This window comes from Cryptotermes secundus, unplaced genomic scaffold (genome assembly GCF_002891405.2).
Source record: "Cryptotermes secundus unplaced genomic scaffold, Csec_1.0 scaffold2043, whole genome shotgun sequence".
NCBI classification, from domain to species: Eukaryota; Metazoa; Arthropoda; class Insecta; order Blattodea; family Kalotermitidae; genus Cryptotermes; species Cryptotermes secundus.
The window spans coordinates 327,483-352,292 of record NW_019724781.1 but is presented as its reverse complement, the minus strand read 5'-3'; the positions used below and the strand labels follow the sequence as shown (position 1 = coordinate 352,292).

Below are 24,810 nucleotides of genomic sequence, written 5' to 3'. Positions count from 1 at the left end.
GCTACAAGCCGGAAGGTCGCGGGTTCAAGTCCCGATGAGTTCATTGAATTTTTTCAATTAACCTAATCCTTCCAGCCGCACTGTGGCCCTGGGTCGACTCAGCCTCTAACAGAAATGAGTACCAGGAATTAATTAAATAATTTTCCTGGGGAGTAAAGCGCGGCCAGCGCGCAAGGCTGGCAACCTTACCGCCATCTTTGAACCGATTGTCTAGATAATGTGGGACACTCAACGTCTCACAGCCATATGGGCTTTTACGGCCTGTTGCAGGGATAGCTTTACTTTTTTACTTAGTGGGGGGTGGAGTACAACTGGGTCCACTCGGCACGGCGGCCACTGATTGGCCTATTGTAGCCTGCCCCGGGTGATTATGATGATGGAGAATTTGGTGGAATGAAGATTGGCAGGGGAAACCGAAGTACTCGGAGAAAACCCGCCCAAGCGCCACTTTGTCCACCACAAAACCCACTTGACCAGACCCGGGATCGAACCTGGGCCGCCGCGGTGGGAAGCCAGCAACTAATTGCTTGAGCTATGTCGCGGCCATGGTCTGTAGTTAGTAGAGCATTTGACACAGTTATCGACTTTTTGACATTATCATCCGGTTTTTTTAAATGAAAAACGACGTTTCGGAGACTGGACTGTCTCCGTTTTCAGGTAAAAGCCTACTCAGTTGGGCCCAATCGATAGAGCTAGTCCCTATATCCGAACTGAGTAGGCTTTTACATGAGGACGGAGACAGTCCAGTGCTCGAAACGTCGTTCTTAATAAAAAAAACAGGCCGATGGATAATGATGTCAAGAAAATCGCAGAATTGTATTTGGAATTAGGCCTATGGGTTATTTAACTACGCTGTATCAACTATAGAAGATATTTAGAGCTTGGAGAGGTGACGTGATTAACAGGGAGTGCTAGGGAATTAGCAGTCACGGCTTATACGAAGGTAGTAGACAGAAGAGACTGAGGAAGACCACCAAATTCTAAACTCGAACAGGCATGTGCTTCTGAAGGAGAGTTTCACGTGATGCCCACTCGGTGGACAGGGTTATCAGTTGACCTTTATTTTCCCGATGTTGGCCTATTGACTTGAATTTTAAACGTATTGAAGTAAGCAAGTCCTGCAAATATTTTCACAGTATGCCGCCTCATTCGTTGTGGACTGTAGCCTACAACCAGAAGGCTCAACAAACGACAGTTTGACACGATCCTGACCCTCAGTGAGTGCTCACATCGATTTCTCGACCTTCCGTGTGTTGGATGTTCGGACGGGGCCCACGTCCAGAAGCTTTCACCCTACTAAAAGGAGAAGTTGTTTGTGGGCTTCACGAATTAAGCCCACCGCCATTAAGAGGTATGGGGAAGTGGTGGTATAGGTCCACAATTTTTTACTTTGGCACTAGATGGAGGTGAATGGTTAGCTTCACGCCCCAGCTACTTTACTCCCCGGGAGAGAGCCCCCGGTACCCGCTGGATATGAGGCTGGGTGTGCCCCAGAGCCGGTCTGGATGTTGTGTTGCCCGGTGTTCGAACCCTAGCCGTTCCAGCACGTCACCTTATAGACCGAGTTATCCCGTCTCTTTTCACCCAGTCCGAGCTACACATGCAGCCATGCTCTCCACAGATGAGATATTTAACCGTTTTTTTGGAGGGGGGGGAGTTGCTTGACTAATGTCTGTGTTTTTAATGTGTGAGAGATATGTTAACGATTCAAAAGAGCCACATGAGATCGCGGGTTACAGTTTAACCACATTTGCTATTGACTGCGTTGTTAAATAAACCGTAACCAACCAACAAGCTCCATGGAGCCGAGTCCATCTCTAGAAGCTAACAGTTGCTCAGCCACTCTTGAAATTCCCAACACTTCATAGAACCAGAATGTTCATTACCATGTTCACAAGAGCCCGCCACTTGTCCTTGTGCTGAGCCAGGTGAATTCTGTGCGCCAAATATCGTGTCCAGTGTATTTTGCTTAGGCCTGTGTGACATTTATTAACAAGCTGCTTTTTTTTTTTTACGACGAGCAGTTGTTAGCTCCACGCCAAACCCCCGCGCTTGAAGACCACCCCTTGTCTCCTGCCCGCGACTGCTTGTTCTGTATATTCGCAGCTACCCACCATATCTGGAGGGCTTCGCCTCAGTTCCAAATCTGAGGAAAATAACAAACAAAACAAACTCCGTGGCCTGTAGTCCGCTAGCGAACTATACCGACCGAGCGACCGCCACTTTCGGCGAAGTTAGTGCCAGCGGCCGTTAATCTCGGTTTTCTAGACCGGAGCCGCTATTTCCTTGAAGTAGCTCCTCATTTATCCTCACGAGGCCGAGTGAACCCCGTTATATGCACACTACTACTCAGAAAAAGTGGTGGCGCCGGGAATCGAACCCGGACCTTTGGATGTATAGCCAGGAACTCTGACCACTAGACCACAAGACCACAGAGGCGGTCCTGAGGAAATTAATCGCAAAATAAATAAATCTTAGCGACTACTTGTAATAACCGAGGACTGTGTTCATGTGCGTTAGTGTGGTTGGAGACACAATCGCCATTTGCGCAGGCGTGCAACAGTAGCCGGGCGACGCCTTACTCGATGACGCAGAGGTTGCGCGAAGGACATGTGTTCAGCTCCTGTCGGGTGTTTGTAAACTATCTGAGTCCGGATGTTTTGTACTTCAGAGGACCCGCCTTAATGTATCACAAAAACATTAACATTTTGAATCCAGCAATAAACAAACATAGAACTGAAATCCGAGCACGAATATGACAGCTGAGTTAGACAGACAGACAGCTGCTAGGTACACCAGCGCAGTGATGGTTTCCTTCGCTACGGTCCCTTGGCGTATGCCATCTTCGGGTTTTTGTGCCATTGTCGGCCTACATGCTACTGCTGTGCTTCCAAACAAACCCAGTTTCTCATGTTTACTGAGGTCCGCTTTTGTCCGAATTTAATGCGACCCTGATTTAAACATATTTAACAATTTGAAGACTAAAATTTTTATTAATATTTAAAAATGCAGTTCCTGTCATGATACAACGGATCACCATTACAAAGACCCATCGGTTGATGCTGTGATGCTGATCTGTGTATTCCGAGAATAATTCTAAAACCAAAAACAAACCCCAAGGCTTTAGTCCGCAAGCGAACTATACAGACCGAGCGACCGCCGCTTGTCAGCGAAGTTAGTACCAACTTTAGCAGATAGAGGGTGTCGCGTGGTCAGCGCAACGAATACCCACGGCCGTTAATTTCCGTTTTCTAGACCGGAGCCGCTATTTCCTTGAAATAGCTTCTCAGTTATCCTCACGAGGCTGAGTGGACCCATTTCCAGACCCACTACTTCTCAGAAAATCTGGTAGGGCCGGGAATCGAACCCGGGACCTCTTGATCTGTAGGCAGGCACTCTGACCGCTAGACCACAGAGGCTGTCGAGAATCATTCTAAACCCACGAATACAGCCTTTGGGCAAAACGCAGATTTACTTTAATGCTGAAGCGCGGGGCACGTGGAGTCGCTGTGTTTTATGGGGTGAAGTGACGGGGTAATTCCGTTTTCACTTATTGAATGATCTCTGGAAGGAGCAAGCAGTTGCAGATAACGAGGAGTGTGTCTGCTGCATGTGACATTGTGTGCTTCGTCAGAAGTCCACCCTGCGTTTCGGAGGAATGTCCTAACCCCGCCTTCAGTTTCAGAGAGTAAGGGAAGTAAACAACCAGCCAACTAATACGTTCATCTGAAATGTTGGTGAACTTTACTAGACTATACGGCGTCACATACCAGAAGATGGTTACGTCTGTGATAACCTCAAATCCATCAATTATCGGTACTCCACTCGCTCATGACAACAGACTAGATTAATTAAAGTAAAATCGAAACCTGGGGGCCGCGCCATAGCTCAAGCGGTTAGTCGTTGGCTTCCCACCGCGGCGGCCCGGGTTCGATCCCGGGTCTGGTCAAGCGGGATTTGTGGTGGACAAAGTGGCGCTGGGGCAAGTTTTCTCCAAGTATTTCAGTTTCCCCTGCCAATCTTCATTCCACCAATTGCTCGACAATCACCCTCACCTATCATCTGGGGCTGGTACAATAGACCAGAAGTGGCCGCAGTACAAGGGACTTAGTCCCACCCCACTAGGAATAAAAAAATTCGAAACCATGTTTTCTTTTGTTCTGATTTTTTTTACAAAAACAGAAAATTTACCGCTGGCAGAGGAAGAGTGTAAATGCCTGTCATGGGAAGGAAAGAAGGTTGGTAAGAGGGGAGGAATATTGATGAAATGGGTGACAGTAAAATAAAACAATTCATAGGGGGAACACTACCCCCCCCCCCCCCCACACACTTACATTTGCTCAGTATATAGCTTTCAGGTTTTGTGGCCTCATGTTGCACCCCTACATCCCGCGGTCCTGGTCCTATTTTCTTATATCAGGACCATTTCGTCCCATTCTTAGTTTATTCTTCTAGGAAACAGTAGGTTCTTCCGAAACGTCAGCGACGATTCCTTGAACTGCACGGCCACAGATCTTACACGCTATAAAATGGTTCGGTCCGTGTGAACGAGACAGGAAGAAGACACAGGGGGACCAGTAGGTCGGAGTAGGCAGCTTGTTAAACTTTGTGTGTTGGTTTCATCTCCAGAAATAACTTCGCAACGGTCCGGGAGAGGGAGCGAGCAAAAAAGCAAATAACCCTCATTCGCCTGTTCCTGGCCTGGCACGGCACAGAGTTCATTCGAGTGGCAGCATCGGCAAGGCTGGTTAGTTACTTGGCGGGGAACTTCACGCGCACAGACTTCCGCTCCTGATTTACCCTTCGGCCAGATCAGCTGGTGTCGTGTAATTCAGGAATGAGAAGGAAATTTCGAATAAGAGTGTGCAGCATAGCAGTTAGAGTTCAGAATCGAAAATTAGTTTCCGAAGAAGCTTGTGCTTGTGTAAAACAAATGTAGGCTTAGTTTCGCTGAAAAGACAGAGTTGGGAAAGTTACGAGTGTACGATCTTGATGGTGATTTGTGGGCGGGAAAATCGGCGTTTGAAAACTGATTCTCTCCATGGGAGCAGTGTTAGACATTGTTTTAAGTAGAGGCAGGTTAGTAGAGTAAGTGTCAGATATGGGTGTGAATGTTGTAAGGAAATACGAAACTGCTATTAAGTAGAAATTTCGGTGACAATTTTGTCTCACATTCTCCGCTGTTCTTAACAAGTTTTCGTACCGTTTCCGCCATACGAAAATTCCTCACAAGTGTTATATGATAAATATTTTTTTTTTTACTTTACAAGGATGAGACCGCATGTATGGTCCAGTGGTCGGAGTTCCTGGCTGCAGACCCAGAGGTCCGGGTTCGATTTTCGGCGCTACCAGATTCTCTTAGAAGTAGTGGGTCCGGAACGGGGTCCACTTAGCCTCGTGAGGATAATTGATGACTTATTTCAAGGAAATAGCGGCTCCGGTCTAGAATGCCGAGATTAACGGCCGTGGGTATTCGTTGCGCTGACCACGCGAGACCCCCTAGTAGCTAAAGTTGGTACTAACTTCGCCGACAAGCGGCGGTCGCTTGGTCGGTATAGTTCGCTTGCGGACTAAAACAACGGAGTTACTTGACAACGATGTCTCAGTTGTGTAGGTTATAATGACACAAAATGAGGTAGAAAGTGACTATGATGATAAGTAGGTAAGGACTGGGATGCAGGCGGTGATATTCCAAACTTAAAGATACAGGGCTGAGCTCGTAGTGGGGAAGTTGAGGAAAGTTACCTAAAATGTCGGGAAATCTTGTAACCTTTGAATTCCGAGAACAAGGCAAGAACTTGGGCTCTGCAGCAGCCTACTTAGTGATGTTGAAATAAATATCAATGTGACTGTGATTTCCGCAGTTAATCCGAAAACACGTGATCTGTTTCAGCAATAGATTTATGACTTGAATCTGAACTGTTAATTGTGTGTGCTAACTGTTGCTTGCGCCTTAATGTCGGGAAGTTGTGTACTTGAAGGACGCGTTTCGCGGGGAGGGGCAAGAAGGCATTGTCACAGAAGTGAAGGAAGAATGTCTTAGTGTCTGTGAAGAGGGGAAGTGGGCGGAAGTGATGTTGTGACGTAGTAATGAAGACTGTGAATCATATATAGACCTGGCTTTTAATGGGCGCAGTGCTACAGCAGTGTTCAGGAGTTAATGCAAGTTGTTGTTACCAATGATGAACTCCGAGGATGAAGAGGACACTCCACTTGAACAGGAATTAGCGTTGGATCTTTGGGAAGGACAGTTCGAATTCGTAGGTGAGGGTTATGGTGGTGATGGTGATGGTGGTGGTGGTGGTTCTGGTACTGTACATATAACACCCCCTCCGAGACTTGGCAATAACGGAGTTAAGAAGACTGAAGCCCATGCATGGTGTGAGGACCTTACAGAACAAGTGAGTCTGTTCATGTTGCTGAATTATGAAACGTATTAAAACTTATTGTGTTATTTGGGGGACCGCTTTGCAATATGGTGATCATGTAGTCAGTCATTTTGGCACGCATCCAAATGCCGTCATTTACCGCCAAATTTCGTGCAAAGTATCACGATTTGTTTATGCTTTCTGGATCCAAATGCAGATCAAATTAACCAAACCAGTGACAGAATTCGGACTTGTGAAATGGAGGTTCTCATGGTGGTAACTATGAAGAATGCTGTATTCTGGGATATGACGCCGTGTGGTGTGGTGTGTAGTAGTTTACTGACGTTTCGAGAAACGTGCTGTGTCCAACTTCATGGTAAAAGGATAAGGGATAGTATAGGTATAAGGTATAGTAACCGTATTACGGACGACCGAGGGATCGGGGTTCGAGTCCCAATAGGAGCAAGAGATTTTTTTGTTCTCCACAGCATCTGGACCGTCTCTGGGGCGCACCTAACCCCATACATGGTGGCACCGGGGTTTGTTTCCCAGGTTTTAAAGCGGTAGGGGCGTGAAGCTGACCACTCTTCTACGTCTAGTGCCGAGGTTAAAGTGCTGTACCTACACGTGCTAATGGCATGGAGCTTAACTAATTAATCACGGGGCAACTTTGGCTTACTGTAAGCACAGTTGAACATAAAGCATAGCGTATATGTTCGATTGAGTATTGAGGCAGCTTTTTCCCTGACCCTGTGTCACTGCCTTTATTTCGTGTGATAAAATTACGTTTTATTTATGCGTCTATTTTCAAAACGCAACCATGGTTCAAATTGAGAATTGGCTGTACACGTGTTAACCTAAGCAGATATACACTTAAAAATGTTTTTGAACGAAAAGCTCCGAAGAAAATATTTTGTCTTCAGAGGGATGAAATATACGGTCAGTTTATGGGTATATGTATACGTCGTCTGACAATAAAGTTCGCGAACTGATCGCGGTAAAAGTGCCATATACCTCATTGCTGAATATCACTGTGGTCGCCTTCAGAGTACTCCCCTTGGGAAGCTATGCACCGATACCAGCGCGTAGTCCACCCTTCAAAACAAATCTGGAACTGGTTTTGTGGAATGGTTTTCAGAGCTGCCGTCGTATTACTCCTGGTGTGGTCAATGTCATCAAAATTCCTTCCTCTCAATATTTCTTTTATCTTCAGGAACCGAAAGAAGTCACTGGGGGCTAGATCCTGTGAATAGAGAGGGTGTACCAGCAGTTATTTGTTTACTAGCTAAAAACTCCCTCACAAACAGTGCTCTAATTCAGGCTCCGACATTCTCGTGACGGTACACAAAACACGCTCAGACAATAATAGTCGCCACTCAGAAAGGGACTGCCAAAGATCAACAACAACACAGCTGTGAAACGCTGATACGCCAACGTCATCAAACCATACTGAGGTTTCTGTCCACGGCAGGCACACAGTGGGGAGTTCGCGAACTTTATTGTCAGACCTTGGTACACCCTAAAGAGGAGCACGGTGGTTTATGGAGTTCGCTTCTAGTGCAGTGTTAATAGTGTGATTAAATCAGAGGGGTTAAGAAGGACAGTATATGTACTTCGGGTGGGCAGACAAGAAATCTGTATAGAATAAAGAAAAACAGCCATTTTTGTGATGGAGGCACGTTGGGTAAAGGTTGCTAGAGAGGTGGATGGAGGAATTGCATGAGGATCTCTGTCATTGGCAGGTTTATGTTGCTTATTGAAGCTTCTCCGTTTTGTTTTAGTGTGTTCTTTATGCTGCATATTCTGAGCAATAAGATAATTGATGTTAGAGAATTGCAAACGAGGGCACGCGGTAGCGTAGTTGGGCCCGATGGGGTCACTGGATTTTTCAGTTGACCTAATCCTTCAAGCCGCACTCTGGCCCTGGGGTCTACTCAGCCTCTAACAGAAATGAGTACCAGGATTCTTCCTGGGGGTAAAAGGCGGCTGGCGCATAAGGCTGACAATTTTACCGCCATCTGTGAACCGATTTTCTAGAAAATATAGGAGCCTCGACTTCTCACAGCCCTATGGGCCTCCACGGCCTGTTACAGGGATACCTTTACTTTACCTTTTAGATAAATGCAAACTCTGAGAAACAGAGTGTTCGTCGAAACGTCTGTAACCAGATACCAGACTATACGTCACAATGCAGATGACGGTAATACCGTATTTTTGGGTTATGAATTGCACTTATACCCAGGGGTCGTTCGCACGAGCATTGTACGTAGCAGAAGCCGTAAACTGATACCCAACTTGTTACTAAAATGATATACAGTAAAACTTGGTTATAGCAACATCGGTTTCTGCGACACCTTGTCTATTGCGTCAAATATTCAATGGTACGAACTAATTCCTCATAAAGCAACTGTTTTTATACCTTGCTTAGTACGACATGCATAAATGCATCAACCTCGTATGTAACGTCATTTTCATTCCTGAATTTCTCTGATATCGTGGGAAAGTTCGATGTGTCTGCCCACCCTCACTTTCTCTACTTGCTGACATGACTGTCCTGGAAGAATACGACCGCGGGCTGCAAGAGGAGCGTGGGTTTTATGCGAAAACAAGGGTGTGGGGTGGGACTGCGTGAATAGTGCAAGAGGACGCGGCAGGTTGTTAACTGCATTCCTTTCCTAGAATCTCGTCTAACAGGACCTCACATTGTCTACTTACCCTATAGTGTTCCTGCCTAAACCCAGAGAAGTGCAGTAGCGAAAACATGGCAATGAAAAGGAAAGTTTTAAGCATTGAAGAGAAAGTTAAAGTGATTCGTGAAATATTGTGTGTATTATCAGTGAAAAGCGCTGTAATATGTTATTGATATTACACATTTGGGCAATTCCACGTTAATGTTACGTTAGTCTGTACTTAACTACGTATTTCACTAAAAAATGCAACATTTTAACTCGGTTTTTGGTAGATTTTTACGTGACTAACATAAGGCTACTGTGGAAGTGCCCATTTCGGTTACAACGACATTCGTTTATAACGACACTATTTTTAGGTCCCTTTGATGACGTTATAACCAAGTTCTACTGTATGTATGAAGTACGCACAATGAAGCGTGAGTTCTTGTTACAGCAGTTTATGGCACAGAACTGTGTAGTTGGTGTTGGCGTATAGGGAGACTGGCGTGCCTCATGTTTTGTTGCTGCCCTCATATTTCACTGTAATTCATAATTCGTAAGGCACAGTGACGCTGCAGTACGCGTCCATTAGAGATTCCGAGTAAGAGAGTCCAGATGCATGGGAGGTAAGAGAAAGTTTCCCTAGGAAAGCTCGAAGGAAAGTGTTGTAAGACCTAGGCCTGGATAAGAGGATATATTAGAATGGATTTTAAAGAAGTAGGGTGAAGTGTATGGGCTTTGTTCTGGCTCAGAACTGGGATAATGGCGGGCAGTTTTGAAAACGGCAATGCAATTTTGGATTGCGATAAACTGGAAATTTCTTTAGTCCCTGAGGTTCTGAGGCAGGGTTTTCCCCGTAATATTTCATTTGCAAAATTGTTGGTGGGGTTTACGTCAGTTATTCCCAAATCTGTACTCAATAAACTAATCGAATCCAAAAGTTAAGAACTAAATTGTTGTGTGGTTCTATGTAAGAAAAAGTAAGGCTATCCCTGTGACAGGATGTGAAGGCTCATAGGGTTGTGAGACGTCGAGGCTCCCACATTTTCTAGACAATCGGATCACAGATGGCGGTAACGTCAGCCTTACGCGCCGGCCGCCCTTTACCCTTAGGAATATTCCTGGTACTCATTTCTGTTAGAGGCTGAGTCGACCCCAGGGCCATAGTGCGGATGGAAGGATTAGGCAGTCAATTGAAAAATCCAGTGGTTTCATTGGGAATCGAACCCGCGACCTTCCGGCTCGTAGCATAGTGCCTCAACCGACTACGTACTGCAGATTAGCTTTGAAAAAGAACATGTATAGAGAGAGAAGATGGAAGAAAGGAAGGAAAGTTTGCTAAAGAAGTCAGAAAATGAAATGTCGAGGGAAGAAGCAGTTAAAATTTTGAAATCAAGAGAAACGATAGCAGAAAACTGAAGAGAAAGAAACAAAACAGGTAACAAAGAGAAGAAGGACATAATGAAATAGGAAAGTGGACATTTAAAAAGATTTATCCCCGCGCTTAATTAAACTCCACGCCATGAAGACGTATGGGTGGATGTATAGCTTCTCGCATTCTTAACGTTAACATTAGACTGAGCTGAATAATCAGCTTCACGCTCCGGCTACCTTTCCTTTGAGAAAGAACCGTCGGTACCGATTGGATAGGAGGCTGTGTGGGACGCTCTGCCGAGAATCGAACATACATTCCCCGCTCGTGCAGTCACTGAACTGACTGAGCTGCCTTGGCTCCGGTAGAATGCAAGGAAGTACTTATCTGCACGGGGTCCGTCATGCTGGGATGGTCTAATCATAACTGTGTTCCCTTTCCGCCTTTTATCTTGTCCACATAATGACGAAGTTTGATTTTAATAGCAGGCTCAGCCGTACCAACTGTATTACTCTGTTTCTTGTCCATCGGGGTTTTTCCTGCTCCCCCCCCCCACTTATCTGTAAACAAATTAAGATGAATGGGAGACATTCTGCGTTGAGTACGACATGAGAGGAACAGGGAACCATCAACCCAGTCGCAAGACCGCAAGACCAGTATATCTGATGTTAAGTTTGAAGATTTCTTGTTAAGTTTATTTCATTTTAGATTCTCGATGTTTTTGTGACCGGATCTGGGGCACACCCAGACAGCTCTTCAGTGGGTATCTGCGGCTCTTTCCGCTGGGGCAAAGGGGCAGGGGCTTACCACCCACTCCCACCTAATGCAAAGGTTAAGAATGCGTCTAGCTGTACCTCCATTCTCCCATACGTCTTCATAAGCACAGGAAGAAAACCTTAATTTTTCTTCTTCTTTCCATTGATTAGAACCGGGATAGCTCGGTCGGTATAGCGACTGGTTACGGGCTGGAACGACCGAGAGGTCGGAGTTCGAGTCCTGGTAGGGCCAAGAACTTTCATTTCTCCGTGTCGTCCAGGCCGGTTCTGTGGTTCATCCAACCTCCTATACAATTGGTACCGGAGGCTCTTTTCTTGGGTGTAAAGCGGCCGGGGCGTGAAGCTGACCACTAACCTGCAACTAGTGCCGAGGTCAAGAAAATGTGGATCTATACAGGCACTCCCCCATACGTCTTTATGGTGTAGTGCCTAATTAATTAAGGACAGGGACAGCTTTACCTTTTGGTTTTGTGTTGTAGCTAAGAGATTGTGTCGCTCTTCTCTGCTTATTGCGTGATGTATGTACAGTCATCACATAATGAGCCGACTGCGCATGCCCCTCAGTCGAGTTGCATGTTTCATATCCAGAATTATTAAACATTTCCAAGTTAATAATGTTGTATTTTTGCGTCGTGTTGAACTGATTCACGTTCATGATGTGTATGTATTGGCCGTCTTCTAGTGCACTCAGTCTCACATGTCACTTCACTACATGTTTCGTCATCACTGTGCCATCCTCAGGTGTGTTATTTACGTTAAGCTATTGCACTGCTCGCCATCATGTGTCGTTTGTAAAATGATTTTAATAGTAGTCATACTAGAAGCGTATACCAATACATGAATTGTAAACGTAAACTATTACATTGAATGCCAACATAAATTTTAATAAGACGAATATACATTTTACAAACGACACATGATGGCGAGCAGTGCAATAGCTTAACGTAAATAACACACCTGAGGATGGCACAGTGATGCCGAAACATGTAGTGAAGTGACAGGTGAGATTGTGTGCACTAGAAGACGGTCAGTCACAGGTTACTGAGACTAGATACTTTGTTAAATTGGTTGCTGACACAGTGGGCTTAGCCTAATGTTGTATGTTCCTACTGCAAGGACAAAATAACATCCGTCTGAGAACCTGGTCTCTCCCATTGGTTATGTATTTTGGATGTACGTGTATAATACATGACCTAAATAAATTAGAAATCCAAAATGCAAAAGAGCGCCCTTAATAATTTAATGCAGGCCTGTTAAAGCATCATTTCCACATATATTTGTGCATGTATGTTAGAAAAGGCCACCCCGAACATGGCCCCATGATGGCTCATTCTCATTGTTTCGCAAATTTCTCATAACTCTCGTAACCATCTTATATCATGGTATGAAAATAGTGACATTGTTCCTACCTCTCATTGCATGGTCCCCGCGGTGTCTCTGCTAGGCAGAGGACGCAACAATAGGAATTAACGCACTTTTCATACATAAATCAATTAGCAGTGTAAGCATAGTTGATCTTTTTATGCATGTGATAATTACAGGACTGGAGAAGTGTGCTTCAGATTAGAGTTCCCATTCAGAGTGTGGTTTTCAGGGTTGTGATACCGTGTTGTTTTGTACGGGGATACACACGATACAGAAGTTCCTGCCTCTGTCTTCAGGTTAAAATTTGTAAAACGAGGAATCAGATGTTGTATAGGCAGGCTGCTAAGAAGTGGGTCAGATCCCAGGGAAGGGGGACAGGAGGTGGAGTCTGGCCTGGGTCAGTAAGCGTGGTGAACTCTGAAGACGGACGCAGCGAGTCCCTCCGGAATGTTGTTATTCTCCTACAAGACTGTACAGTGTTACAACCCAGAAGCGCGCAGTTTGAACGGTTATCTCCGCGGAAACATGTCTGTCCGCCGTCAAGTTTTGTAATACAGTAAACCCTTGATAATCCGGATCGAAATATGAAAAATGAAAAATTCTGTTTACAGTCGAATAAATGCTTTAAAAGACACGTGACATTTAGGAAGGCAGATGAGTCACTTGTCTGTTCAGACAAAACTTGACAGTTTTTTTCCAACCTGCATTATTACGTTCAGTAACAAGTACAACTTCTGAGTCTTCTATCTATGAATAAATGTATTGTCTTTTTATAGTTTTAAATAAAAGCGCTACAGTGATTTTTTATTCATTTCCATCAACACTACTTATGTCCTTACATTTTACATTTATTTGTGTTCTAAGTGTTTCTGTATTTAGGGCGACCGTTTGCTTCACCAATCCGGATTAACGAGGGTGCTGTATTTATGTCAGTGCAGTTAACGAAAAAGACCAAATGTTTTGCAGTAGAAGTTGGTTTTGCGTAATTAGCAACGAGACTTTCCACACGGCACTAACGATAAAACCATTTTTGGTAAAGAAAACGTACAAATGTTGGGACATCCACTGTTCTCGCCTGATTGGCCCTTTCCTTCACCGGACCTTATCATGAGCCAGACAAATCCGGTCCGTACTACCCCATGGTATTTCTCTAAGATTCATTTTAATATTATCCCATCTAGGACTATATCTTCCTAGTAGTCTCTCTTCTCCTGGCTTTCCTACCAAAACATTTCTCTTCCCCCCATTTGCGCTATATGCCCTGCCCACCTCATCCTCCTTGGCTTGAGCATTCTAATTATACTTGAAGAAGAGTACAAGTTATGAAGCTCCTCATTATGCAGTTTTCTCCACCCCCGTAATATTTCACCACTCTTCAGTTAAAATATTCTTCTTAGAACCCTGTTGTCAAATACCCTCAGTCTGTTTGCATCCCTTAATAACGGAGACAACGTTTCACATCCATGCAAAACCACAGTTTTGTCTGATATGCTGTGTGCGTGTTAGACAGCAGACTGGGAGACGGAAGGTTGTGGACTGACTGGTAGCAAGCGTTGCCGCTAAATAAACTAGATAATAGAGAAATGGACAGCTGTCGCTTCGCCCGCAGTACCAGAGGGACGGACCCCTGGATATGAACTGGTCTGAACATGGTGACAAAAAGAACATTTCCTGCTTCTGTGGTGAACCTAACGTAACCCCAGTCGCCCAGCCCATACCCAGCGAGGAATGTTACATTTGAGACCTCGGTACTAAGAACACATCAGTGTTGCGATATTGGGTGAGGTCACCATGTAAATATATTCAGCAAGCTTTGGGTTACATTATCGTCGGAATTCCTTATCTTATAATTCGATGACGTATTTAGAGTTGGGAATGGAGAAGAGGAACGCATATAGGATATTGGTGGGAAAGCCAGAAGGAAAGAGACCACTGGGAAGACCAAGGCGTAGGTGGGTGGGCAATATTAAAGTGGATCCTAGGGAGATAGGATGGGTTGGTATGGAATGGGTTGATCTGGTTCACGATCGAGACCAGTGGAGGACTCTTGTGAACACGGTAATGAACCTTCGGGTTCAATAAAATTCTGGGCAGTTCTTGAGTAGCTGAACAGTTGGTGGCTTCTGAAGAAGGGCTCCGTTCCTTGAGTGAGTGAGTGTAGGGCTGGAAATGGATTTGCCGCGACTGCCTCATACCCAGCACCTTTTTTTTCTTTTTATTTCCTCTTGGAGACCTGAGGAAACAAAAAATTCCGAATAGAACAAGCAAAGCCTACTTTTCGTAATACAATACATAGATCTCACGCCCGCTGATTAGTTACTATTATTGCTCTTATTTTTTTATATGAAGACTGTATTATTCAAGTACAGATTTTGTTCACATTAACTTCGCCCGATATAACTATAAACTTTCGCGCTGTCACCATAGTTCAGACTGTGGACATACGAACAGCATTCTCTGCATAATGTGTTGGTGTGTTTAAAGTCTGCGCACAAAATTTCGTATGTACGTTCAAGTTTCGGAACCATTTTTTTAATAATTTTTCGGACATGCCTGCAACTGAGTGGGCCTTACCGCCTTCGAAGTACTCTCCTCCTGCATTGATGCACCACTCCCAGCGCCGATGCCACTTCTGGAAACAGTCCTGGTACGCCCTTTTCGGCATGGCGCGTAGCTCCGACAGCGAAGTTTACGTAATCTCGTGAATCGTCTGAAATCGTCGTCCTTTGGAAGTGGCTTTGAGTACGGGAAATAAGAATAAGTCTGCCGGAGCCAGGTCAGGTGACTAGGCTGGCTGGGGTGGCACAATTGTGTTCGTGTTGGCCAAAATGTCACGAATCAGTGGCGATGCATTGTCATTGTGGAGGAACCAGGACATTTTCTCTTAGACGTTTCAGCCCTTCATGATAATACCAGCGATTCACTGTTTGTCCCTGACGTAAGAATTCATAATGCACAACACCCTCGATGTCAAGAAAACCGTCAACATGACTTTCACGTTCGACATAACCCGCCATGTCTTTTTCGGTTTCAGCGAATTATTTCCAACCCACTATAAAGACTGTATTTTCGTTTCCACATCGTATCCACAAACCCATGTTACTGTTTCACGTGTAGGGACTGTGATATGTCATGAGAAATTTGTCTGAATTACCAGTACCCACCTGAGATTCTGACCAGTATATCTTAAAAATATTTTCATGTGTGTCATATTTCATAGCAACAGAGCTTGTGGTTATTTAGAAAATTGCATTTAAATTTGTTAAATTAACATTGCAGCTTCTGCCCTTAAGTCATATAGTCAGTGAATTCTTGTTCTTGTTGCAGGTGCAGATGCTTCAGCAGCAAGTGAGCGTACTGGCCGACAACCAAAACAACACAGATGACCGCTACACCCGTGCCAAGCAGGACAGTGCAGCCCTCCAGGCTCGAGTCCATATGCTAGAAGAGCAGCTAAGAGAGTCTGAGCTTCGGGCTGAGGAACGTCTGCAGGAGGAGCAGAAGAGGCATCGAGAACTCATGGTGCGGATAGAGAGAGAGAAGCAGCTGCAAGTTGAAAACTGCACTATTAGGTATGCCACATGCTGTAATGAGAACCAGCTACATACTCTGCCCATCTCATTGTCCTTCTAATTACACTTGGAGAAGAGTACAAGTTATGAAGCTCCTCTTTATGCAGTTTTCTCCAACCTCCTGTCACTTCATCTTTCTCTGGTCCAAATACTCTCGTTAGCATCCTGTTCTCAAACACCCTCAATCTGTGTTCCTCCCTTAAAGTCAGAGACCAAGTTTCACACCCATACAGAACCACAGACAGTATTATAGTTTTGTATATTCTAATTTTTATGTTTTTGGACAGCAGACAAGAAGACAAAAGGTTCTGGACTGAATGATAGAAAGCATTACCTGAATTCAAGCTGCTCTGCATTTCCTCCTGATGAATCAAGTTTTGATTTGTTGCTGTCATACTCAAATATTTGAATTATGCAACATTTTAAAAACACTTGTTAGTGAACTGGTGGTCTGCAGGACAGTTTTCAATGATCGAAACAAGTAGTAGTCACTTGGGATTAGAATAGGACTGTACAGTGGATGATGTAGAACCTAGCAGCAAAATTTTGCAGGCAGTCTATTCATGAAGGTAATGTTATGATCTTCCCACATTTAGTAACTTACTGAGATCAGTTTTGGATCATGAAAACAACATAATGACAAGCTGATGAACATTCAAGCAAACACTGCCCAAATTACATTCAATGTATATAGGTTCTGAAAAGAGATGTATATAAATGGCAGAAAGAAGAAGGTAATGGATGACATTTTGAACTGTGAAACTTTAATAATACATTTGTGAATGTTCAGGTTACAAACATTGGAACTAGAAGGAGCAAGCTTACGTGAGGAATGTACGAGGCTTCGCTCGCAAGTCGAACGGTTACGAGCAGAGAAACAAGCATCTGAAGAGCTGAGAGGAGAGGAACAAGTGATGTTGGCAGCCTTGAGAGAAGAATTGCAGACACTGCGGGACATAGAGCGGAGAACGAAGGATGAGAGGAGGGTGAATGCACAGGTAGGCAGCAGGGCCTTCTACTTGCAGTATGTATGATATTTTGATGTGTTAATCTTGCTCAGTATTACATGTATCATTTTACTGTAATGAAAATCCATTGCTAGGATTTAATAATCTGTACAGATTCTTCACTGAGGACTCATAAATTGTAGTTCTGGTGAAGTTAATTAACAATAAAAATATCACCCTGCATGAGAGGCAAGCAAAATTGTTTCCTGTGTCTCATTAAAAATCAGTTCCACTGAAAAATGTTTCACACAAAGCTTAGATATTTTGAAGGTTGCTGTCTTGGGATGCGACAGTGTGGTCTGATAGATTGTTACCACTGTTACAGAAGAGTCTGTTGCTTCTGAAGCACTCCTTAACAAACAATAAAACAGAGGGAGCAAAAAAAATATGAAAAGGACAGTAAACTCCAAATGAAGTAAATAAACAAAATGAACTACCCATGGACCTACAATTTTTGTTACTGAAATAAATAGACAGGATCATCCCTGGGCAATAAAACTATTCTTTAACCAATAAGGAATCAAGATAACAATAAAGAAAGCAACAGAATGTGTAAATAAACTCAAAATAGAGCAAAGAAATCAGTTAAACTGCCCTCATAGCAGTCTTTCAAAATGCACATCATCACATATTGGAAGATGGTAATCTTTATAGTTGTTATGAGAACCTCAAATCTTACAAACTATGAACATGTTAATAATAACTGTTCTATGCTTCATGCCAATTCATTGTACAGGAAGCTGTTTTTATTTTTAGAAAATTGGTTTTTCATTTAAGTTTATTACAAATTAGGGGTTATATTGGACTAATGCAGACAGAGTAAAATTTATGTAACAACTTTTTGTGTAGATTTCCTCTGTCACACTTCATGAAAGTCCTTTTAACTGTTGATGCAGAAGACATAAATTCACCACAGTATGGTCTGTAACAGTGCATAATGCATAATGAAGCCTGTAACAAATTGATACATATTGGAAAGGAAGACAAATAATTCTGCTTTATATTTCAGTTTGTTGAAGAGCTGAATTCAGAAATAGACCGACTGAAGGCAGAACGAAAGGGAGCGGACATTATGGAAGCCCACAGTCAGTCAGAATTGAATGGGCAACTTCATGATGATCTTACAGGAAGACTTCATGAGCTGCAGGTCGAGGTGACCAGTTTACGACACCAGAACAAAAGTATGTTAATGCTTCATGTCAGATTTAGCTTGTGTAGTATTGTGGTCAGTGGGACCCACTCATATTAGTTACTCACTAAGGAGTACCGATTTGTTTCTGGGAAGTAAAGAGGTAAAGTTGTCTGTGTGTTTAATTAATTAGACACTATGCCATGAAATTGTGAGGGAATGGAGGTATAGCCCCGCCTTTCTTGCCCTTGGCACTTGTTGGAGGTGGGTGGTCAGCTTCATGCCTGCTTCACCCATTTGGAAAAACCCCCAGCACACATTAGATAGGAATCTGGGTGAGTCTCAGAGCCAGTCTTTGAAAAGTGAAGCGATATTGTTGTTTTTAAAGCAGAAGTTTTCGTGAATTTTCATTAAGTTTTTGAAAGCCATGTATATCCAGGTTTTCCAAAGGGAAGAACATAGATTAAGGGTGTTTGAGAACAAGTGCTGAGGAGAGTATTTGGACCTGAGAGAGAAGACTGAAGAAAATTATATACTGAGAATTAAGCTTAATTGGAAGGTGACAGAATTTTTTTGTGTGGAAAACTTCTGAAAATGCAAGGTTTAATTGTGCCACTAGGTGTCATAATGTTAGAAGAGATAGCTGAACATTTTTTCAGTACCTAAGTCTGTTCCAAAATTGAAACTGTTGATTTGTGATATAATTTGAATGTTATTGGAGAAGTTTCTTTTATCTGGCATTTCTAGATTTGTACTGATGCTTCCGGTATTAAGCTGTGTTACCATTTGCCCAGGGAATAGAAATGAGATTAAAATTATGTATTGTGCTAACTGTATGACTGAATACACAATTAAGTACAGCAGCGTAAGTCATTTTAGCTTTCATGTGTGGATTAATTTTAACTGATAACTCTGTGGAGTAGAATTATTCTTCAGAAGCTTATTGTTGCTCAGGTAGTCAAGACAGTTGCAGCATTGTGTGGAGTCTGAAGGTTCATTACTCTTTTCACAGAGGCCTGCCTCTGAACCCTATCCTGAGCCAGATGAATCCATTCTACACCCTGTCATTAACATAACATCCTGCTTAATTAGGGTGTTTCATAAGTGTTGTAATGATAAATGTTGTAGATCTGCAAGAGACAGTTGAAGAACTCCAGGCACAGATGCTGACACGGAGCTTGGAGGAAGGTCGTAACTTGCTGACAGGTGTTGGCAATGGGAACAGTTTGGCTGAGGAACTAGAAGCAATGTCTGCACAGGAGGTGGGTTCATACCTCTTGCATGGTAGCAGTAGTACTTTACAGAAGGACAGGTGCTTGACAACCTCTTCCCACAGCTTAATGATGCTTGTCTGTGTAACTGTTATGCATGGAGCAAGCTCAGTCTGTATTTACTTAGTCGTAAGTGGGCTGTTAGTGAACATGATTAAAAATGCTGTACAGTTCAGTCTTCTTGAGAGCAACTCGAGAATCATTCCGCTGCTCAGGTGGGAGAGAGATGATGCATGTTGTACTTTCTCTTCAGTTTCATCTCGGTAAATATTTTAGCAGCTACCATGCAGCAAGCTTAAGTGTTTAGGTACTGACTGAGTATAATGCTGAGTCCTTGCTACTGTATTGTAGTGTGACAGCTGTTGCCATGCAGTAGATGAATAAATGGTGTTACGCATCCTGATTGTAGGAAACAGCGTGATAAACACGCCATTACAATAATATAGTTGCTGTTGGAAACGGTGTTTTATACTCAGTCTGTGCAAAGGGTTTTTAAGAAAGACAACTGGGGCGACCCTGTGTGTCTAGAATTGGCAGTCGAGTTCAGGAGTTGTCAGTCCTGTGAAGTTTTATACAGGAGGCTGTGAAGAAAAGAGTCAATTGCAGGAGTATGTCTGTGAAAGGAAGACTTTATGTGTGATATTTGAGGTATGTAATTCAGTGAGACTGTTAATAGTGCCTGTGTTAAAATCCGTTGTCAAGAAACGGCTAGTGGAGACTGTAATATACTGAGGACACTAGTCTGTGTGTCGGTGATCTGTGAAGTGTAATTACAAATCGTGTGTTAACGTGGTCAATAAATCCAAGGTCCAATCCAAAACGCTGTCTATAGTCACACTTAAATCATGACATTATTAAACTTTTGGTCAGTCTCTTTACTTCTTGTGTTGAAGTGTCACATGTGAGGCATTGGAATGACAGGTGTTGATGTATGATACTTGTGTTATAGTGCTGAATAGAAAACTGCTCAGTCATAAATGAGTTGTTACTTATGAGGTCAGTATTTGACGAAGAACTGAATTAAAGCTCCTGATATTGAAACCATGTAAAACACCAGTAACCGATTGGTGCATAAGATGACGCGTAAGATTACTTCATGGTAGCTTTTAAACGTGAAAAGAAATTATGATGTGTATTTGCTTTCTGTTTGTGAAGTCTGCTAACAGTATTAATCTGTACTGCCTCAGCTGATGTGAGGATTGGCTGTTTTTGCTGCTTAAGTAGCCAAATAATTTTTGGGTACCTCTTAGATGATCACAAAGTATATGTTGTGTTAGGCAATTAATAGCTCTTCAAACAAAGTAGGGGGGCTAATGCAGTAATGCCTTGGACTTGCATTTGGGAGGTGATCAGTTCAGATTTTGTCTAGGATGCTGGTTATCCTGATTAAGGTTTTCCATTATATCCTTAATTCCTCCAGCTAAGTTCCAGGATAGTTTCTCAAATTATACCATGACTGCTTCCTTCCACATCCTTTCCAGTTCATTACTCAGTTCATCATCCTACGAGTTTTTGAGATGCTGACAGCAACTGTAAATAAATCAGAAATAGATGAGAGAGTAAATCTGTACCAAGTGTGACTGTGCTGCAGAACATGGACTGATCAGTTTATCTAATACATCATGTACAAAATAGCATAAAGAAACGGTTATTTTTAAGTCATTGTGACTAGAAATTTTAAAACAATGGTCTTATATAAAAAATGTTATTAAAAATATGTAGAAATACTGGAAGCTACAGGCAGCCCTCAACTACATATATGCAATATATCAGCCGTAAAAGTTAAGCTGTCTACTGTATTGCATCTGAATTTTATGACAAGAAGTTCTGGGAAGAACCGATTGCCTGCTTTCCTTTCCATAAATATCGAATGTTTGATATGAACAGACCGTATGGAAAATATTCATGTTCAACAGTTCTCCTATTGTTGTTATTTGTTGCCATGGGAACATGTTTACAAGCTGTTGTGTAATAGTGGCCAACTTTTCTGGCTCCTCTGTTGCCAGTGGGGGACACACAGATGTACAGCAAGGTGATCTCATAAGCCTTCTCTTAGTTTTACAAAATAAGCAAAGTAGGCAAAAAAAATGCAGAGAGAGGGCTGTTACAACCAGCAAGTGCACAGAAATTAATTTGAATTTGAAGAGAGTGATGTAGGTGCGATGTGTTACTTAAAATTGTTCCCTTTAATCTTCCAACATCTTTTGCTTCATGAATGCATCACATTTGTCACTAGTTAATGTGTATAAGCTTCAGGCAATACTAAGGTGACTTGAGTAAGCATAGCAAGTAAACCTGAACCTGAAACCCAGCATACATATAGACATTTCTGTAAGCTTTAATTTTAATGCTTTCTGACTGAAACAACACAAGATTTTTATTATTTTGCAGGTGAAATATATTTAAATAATTTAACCAAAAAACATAGCTGTTGCTTTGTTTCCTTCGTTTTTGTGCTAGCTATCTTTATGCGCAATGGTGGTCCATATTTCATTCTTTCACATATATTATTTTATTTTCAGTTTTGTTTCTTTTCTGTTTTATTTTCACAGTTGAGGGATAAAACTGAAGAACAAATCACCCTAGAAAAGGTAGGCTGTTCTAGATCACAGTGATAATGCAGTGTGAAGACATTGTGCTGTAGGCTCTACTAACGTTACTTTTGAATTAACTGGTGATTTGTTGCCCCCTCCTTCCTCTCCCTCTATGTTTTGTTTCTAATGCATCTTAGTTATCGCTCTGTATCACTGTGCATGTTCATTAGTTACAGCCATAGAAAGTTGCATCTGTCTGCGTGACACAAGCACTATGCTTTTTGACAGAATATCATGGGCTGTCTTGGTGTATAGCTGCATGCTAACTTGTTATCATGTCCTGCAGCACTTGAAGTGCTTTTTATGAGTGGTATATTAAATGTTCATTTGAAATGGCTCCATTGAGCTTGTGTTCAGTGGCACATTGAATGCTGAGACTTAAATTCTGTGCCACTTAATTTCATTGTCAAATGATGCTTTGTTCCTTATGTCCAGTGATTACTTTATGTGCTTATGCACAGTACTACACTGTACGAGCTTGCACACCAGCTTGCACTGGAACAGTATGAACTGCGACAATTTTGCATACNTTAATAGAATAGTAGCATAGAAGTAGTGGAATGCTGCATCTTTATCATACTGCTAACTCATTGCCGAGATCTTGATGGTCACCGCTGCCTTCTGCAGCAGCAGCAGCAGAGACAGGAAGCCAACAAGGAACAACATTGTCAGGACTCACTTTTGACAAGACAAGATGAGAAGAAGTGTGGGAAATGTGTGTCAAGTTTCAGAATGTTGGGGTGAGGGGAAACTTACAGGATGTAGGGTTTAGGATTAGCGCTTGCTTGTAAACTGTCCTTATGTGTGTAGCAGGTGGAAGATTTGGCGTTCTTAGGCAAATGAGTGTGAAGATGACTGTATTGTGGGGTGTGATGCCATGGGATCTGGTAGATTGTTAACGATGTTCTGGAGGAATGTATTGTGTCCATATTCTGTGCTGAAGATGTAGGAAGCACATTCCTCCAGAAGTTAATAATGATCTACCAGACAACAGGGTGTCACATTCCAGAAGACAGTTCTCCTGAGTGTTGGTCGCCATGCAGTCTGTTACAGATGAAAGAGAAGCCATTCAAATAGTGCACTCATGACTTTTGGGCTTGAAAATATAGACTGTAATGTCTTTGAGAGATGTTTATTTAAATATATGTTCACTGTAAATGGATTTATACTGAACATTATAAGAGTTTTCTGTATAAAATTCTAGGGTTCGCTGTCCTTCTGCGTGTTCCATCTGCTTTTGCTCCATTCTCTTGTATAAAAAAAAAAAAAAAAAAAAAAAAGATTGGAATGACATTAGTCACACTAGACAGCAAGATTATGGTAACATAAAAGAAAATCAGCTTTTTAAATGATGTATATGGTGATTTCAAATCTGGACGCTTATAGTTTTTAATCATATCACAGTTGTGCATACTGAATTTTGAGCCAAAATAGCACATTTCTTCCAACTTATAAGTATTATGTCTTGCATAGAAAAAGAAAGAGTAGTGTGCATGATACAACTTTGTGACTGTCATTTTTCAGATCAGTATATCTGATTAAGTGAGAAACCAGTTATTTTTTTAAGTGTTATTGAATGAAAGTAAAAATTTGTTTGGGTTGTGAATTTGCAGGTAATAAAACTACTTAAACAACTATGCAGTGGATATGGCTTGTCTGTTGTACCGTCTGCATGAGTTGCAGTGATACTGAACGTTAATATGAATTCTGGGGCATGGTTTGTTTTTGGAATTTTATAAAAATGTCATATGGCTTCAACTGGGATGATTGCATGGTCTAGAGAAACCTCACCATTCCTTAACTGTTGGTGCATTATAAGCAGTTTCTTTTCTGTCGTTCATCTTCTGTGTACATGTAACATTTCAGCCTTTTGAATTTAAGTTATGATAATGATTGGTTCATAATCATCTAGCACAGACTTAAATAATAATGTGAATGGATCTGACTTGCATTAAGAACACATGTTCCTTATGACTAACATTGTGAATTTGCTTATGTGCGTTTTTGTGTTGTGTCTTGTTTTGATGGTGGAATTATCTGTATTTATATGCTAATGGACAAATACGTGTATTTACACTAAATGTGAGTTCCAAAGCCTGGACTTCATTCATTCATCAGTAATCTATCAAGACGACAGGTCCACAGTCTCTTCCAAAACAGTTCCTCCACTTAATGCAATTTAGAGCTTTCTCCTTCAAGTGAGAATATCCTCTTCCATCCCCAAGGTCATCCAGCATCTTCTTACATCTTCTTCCTCGTCTTCTGGTCACTTCTGTCCGCCCCTCTATCTTTCCTTGAATAACTTCTTTTAGAAGTCAGTTAGTTAGTTAGTTATTGGAGATGGTGGGTTTCCCCATGCACTTAGACCTGTATTGGTTCATTGTGCTTCCCTCTATGATTTCTACCAGTCTCTATATCCTACCGGTACTGGTGCTTACCATCAGTCCCGCCCAGCCAGCGAGACCGGCTCTACTAGCTGAGAGGTATCTACGAGGGGGACCCAAAAATAACCGGAAACGACCTGTTGCGCGCGCATGCTTTGTAGTTACGAGTTGTGGTGCTAGGTGGTGTTAGCTGGGGCTGTCCCACGACTGTTAGTGAGCTGGCGTCAGTCTGAGTTAAGTGGTTTGTCCGTGGTGCTCTGTTGTGTGTGTTCCTGTTTCAACCCTTTGGCGATTAGTGAGATG

The 24,810-nt window shown here is 42.5% G+C and overlaps 1 protein-coding gene across 5 annotated transcripts in view; it reads left to right on the top strand.

Annotated features, from left to right (window-relative positions):
- LOC111863106 (rab11 family-interacting protein 4A) overlaps positions 1 to 24,810 on the top strand; it is a 144,802-nt gene that overhangs the window by 117,129 nt on the left and 2,863 nt on the right. For 4 of the 5 annotated variants that reach the window (XM_023849136.2, XM_023849134.2, XM_023849133.2 and 1 more), the window contains 5 exons: positions 15,878 to 16,122; positions 16,913 to 17,120; positions 18,139 to 18,310; positions 19,387 to 19,520; positions 22,082 to 22,120. In XM_023849136.2, coding sequence (XP_023704904.1) covers positions 15,878 to 16,122; positions 16,913 to 17,120; positions 18,139 to 18,310; positions 19,387 to 19,520; positions 22,082 to 22,120 — 798 coding nt within the window. The remainder of the gene's footprint in view (positions 1 to 15,877; positions 16,123 to 16,912; positions 17,121 to 18,138; positions 18,311 to 19,386; positions 19,521 to 22,081; positions 22,121 to 24,810) is intronic. The other variant, XM_023849135.2, reaches the window with a different exon arrangement.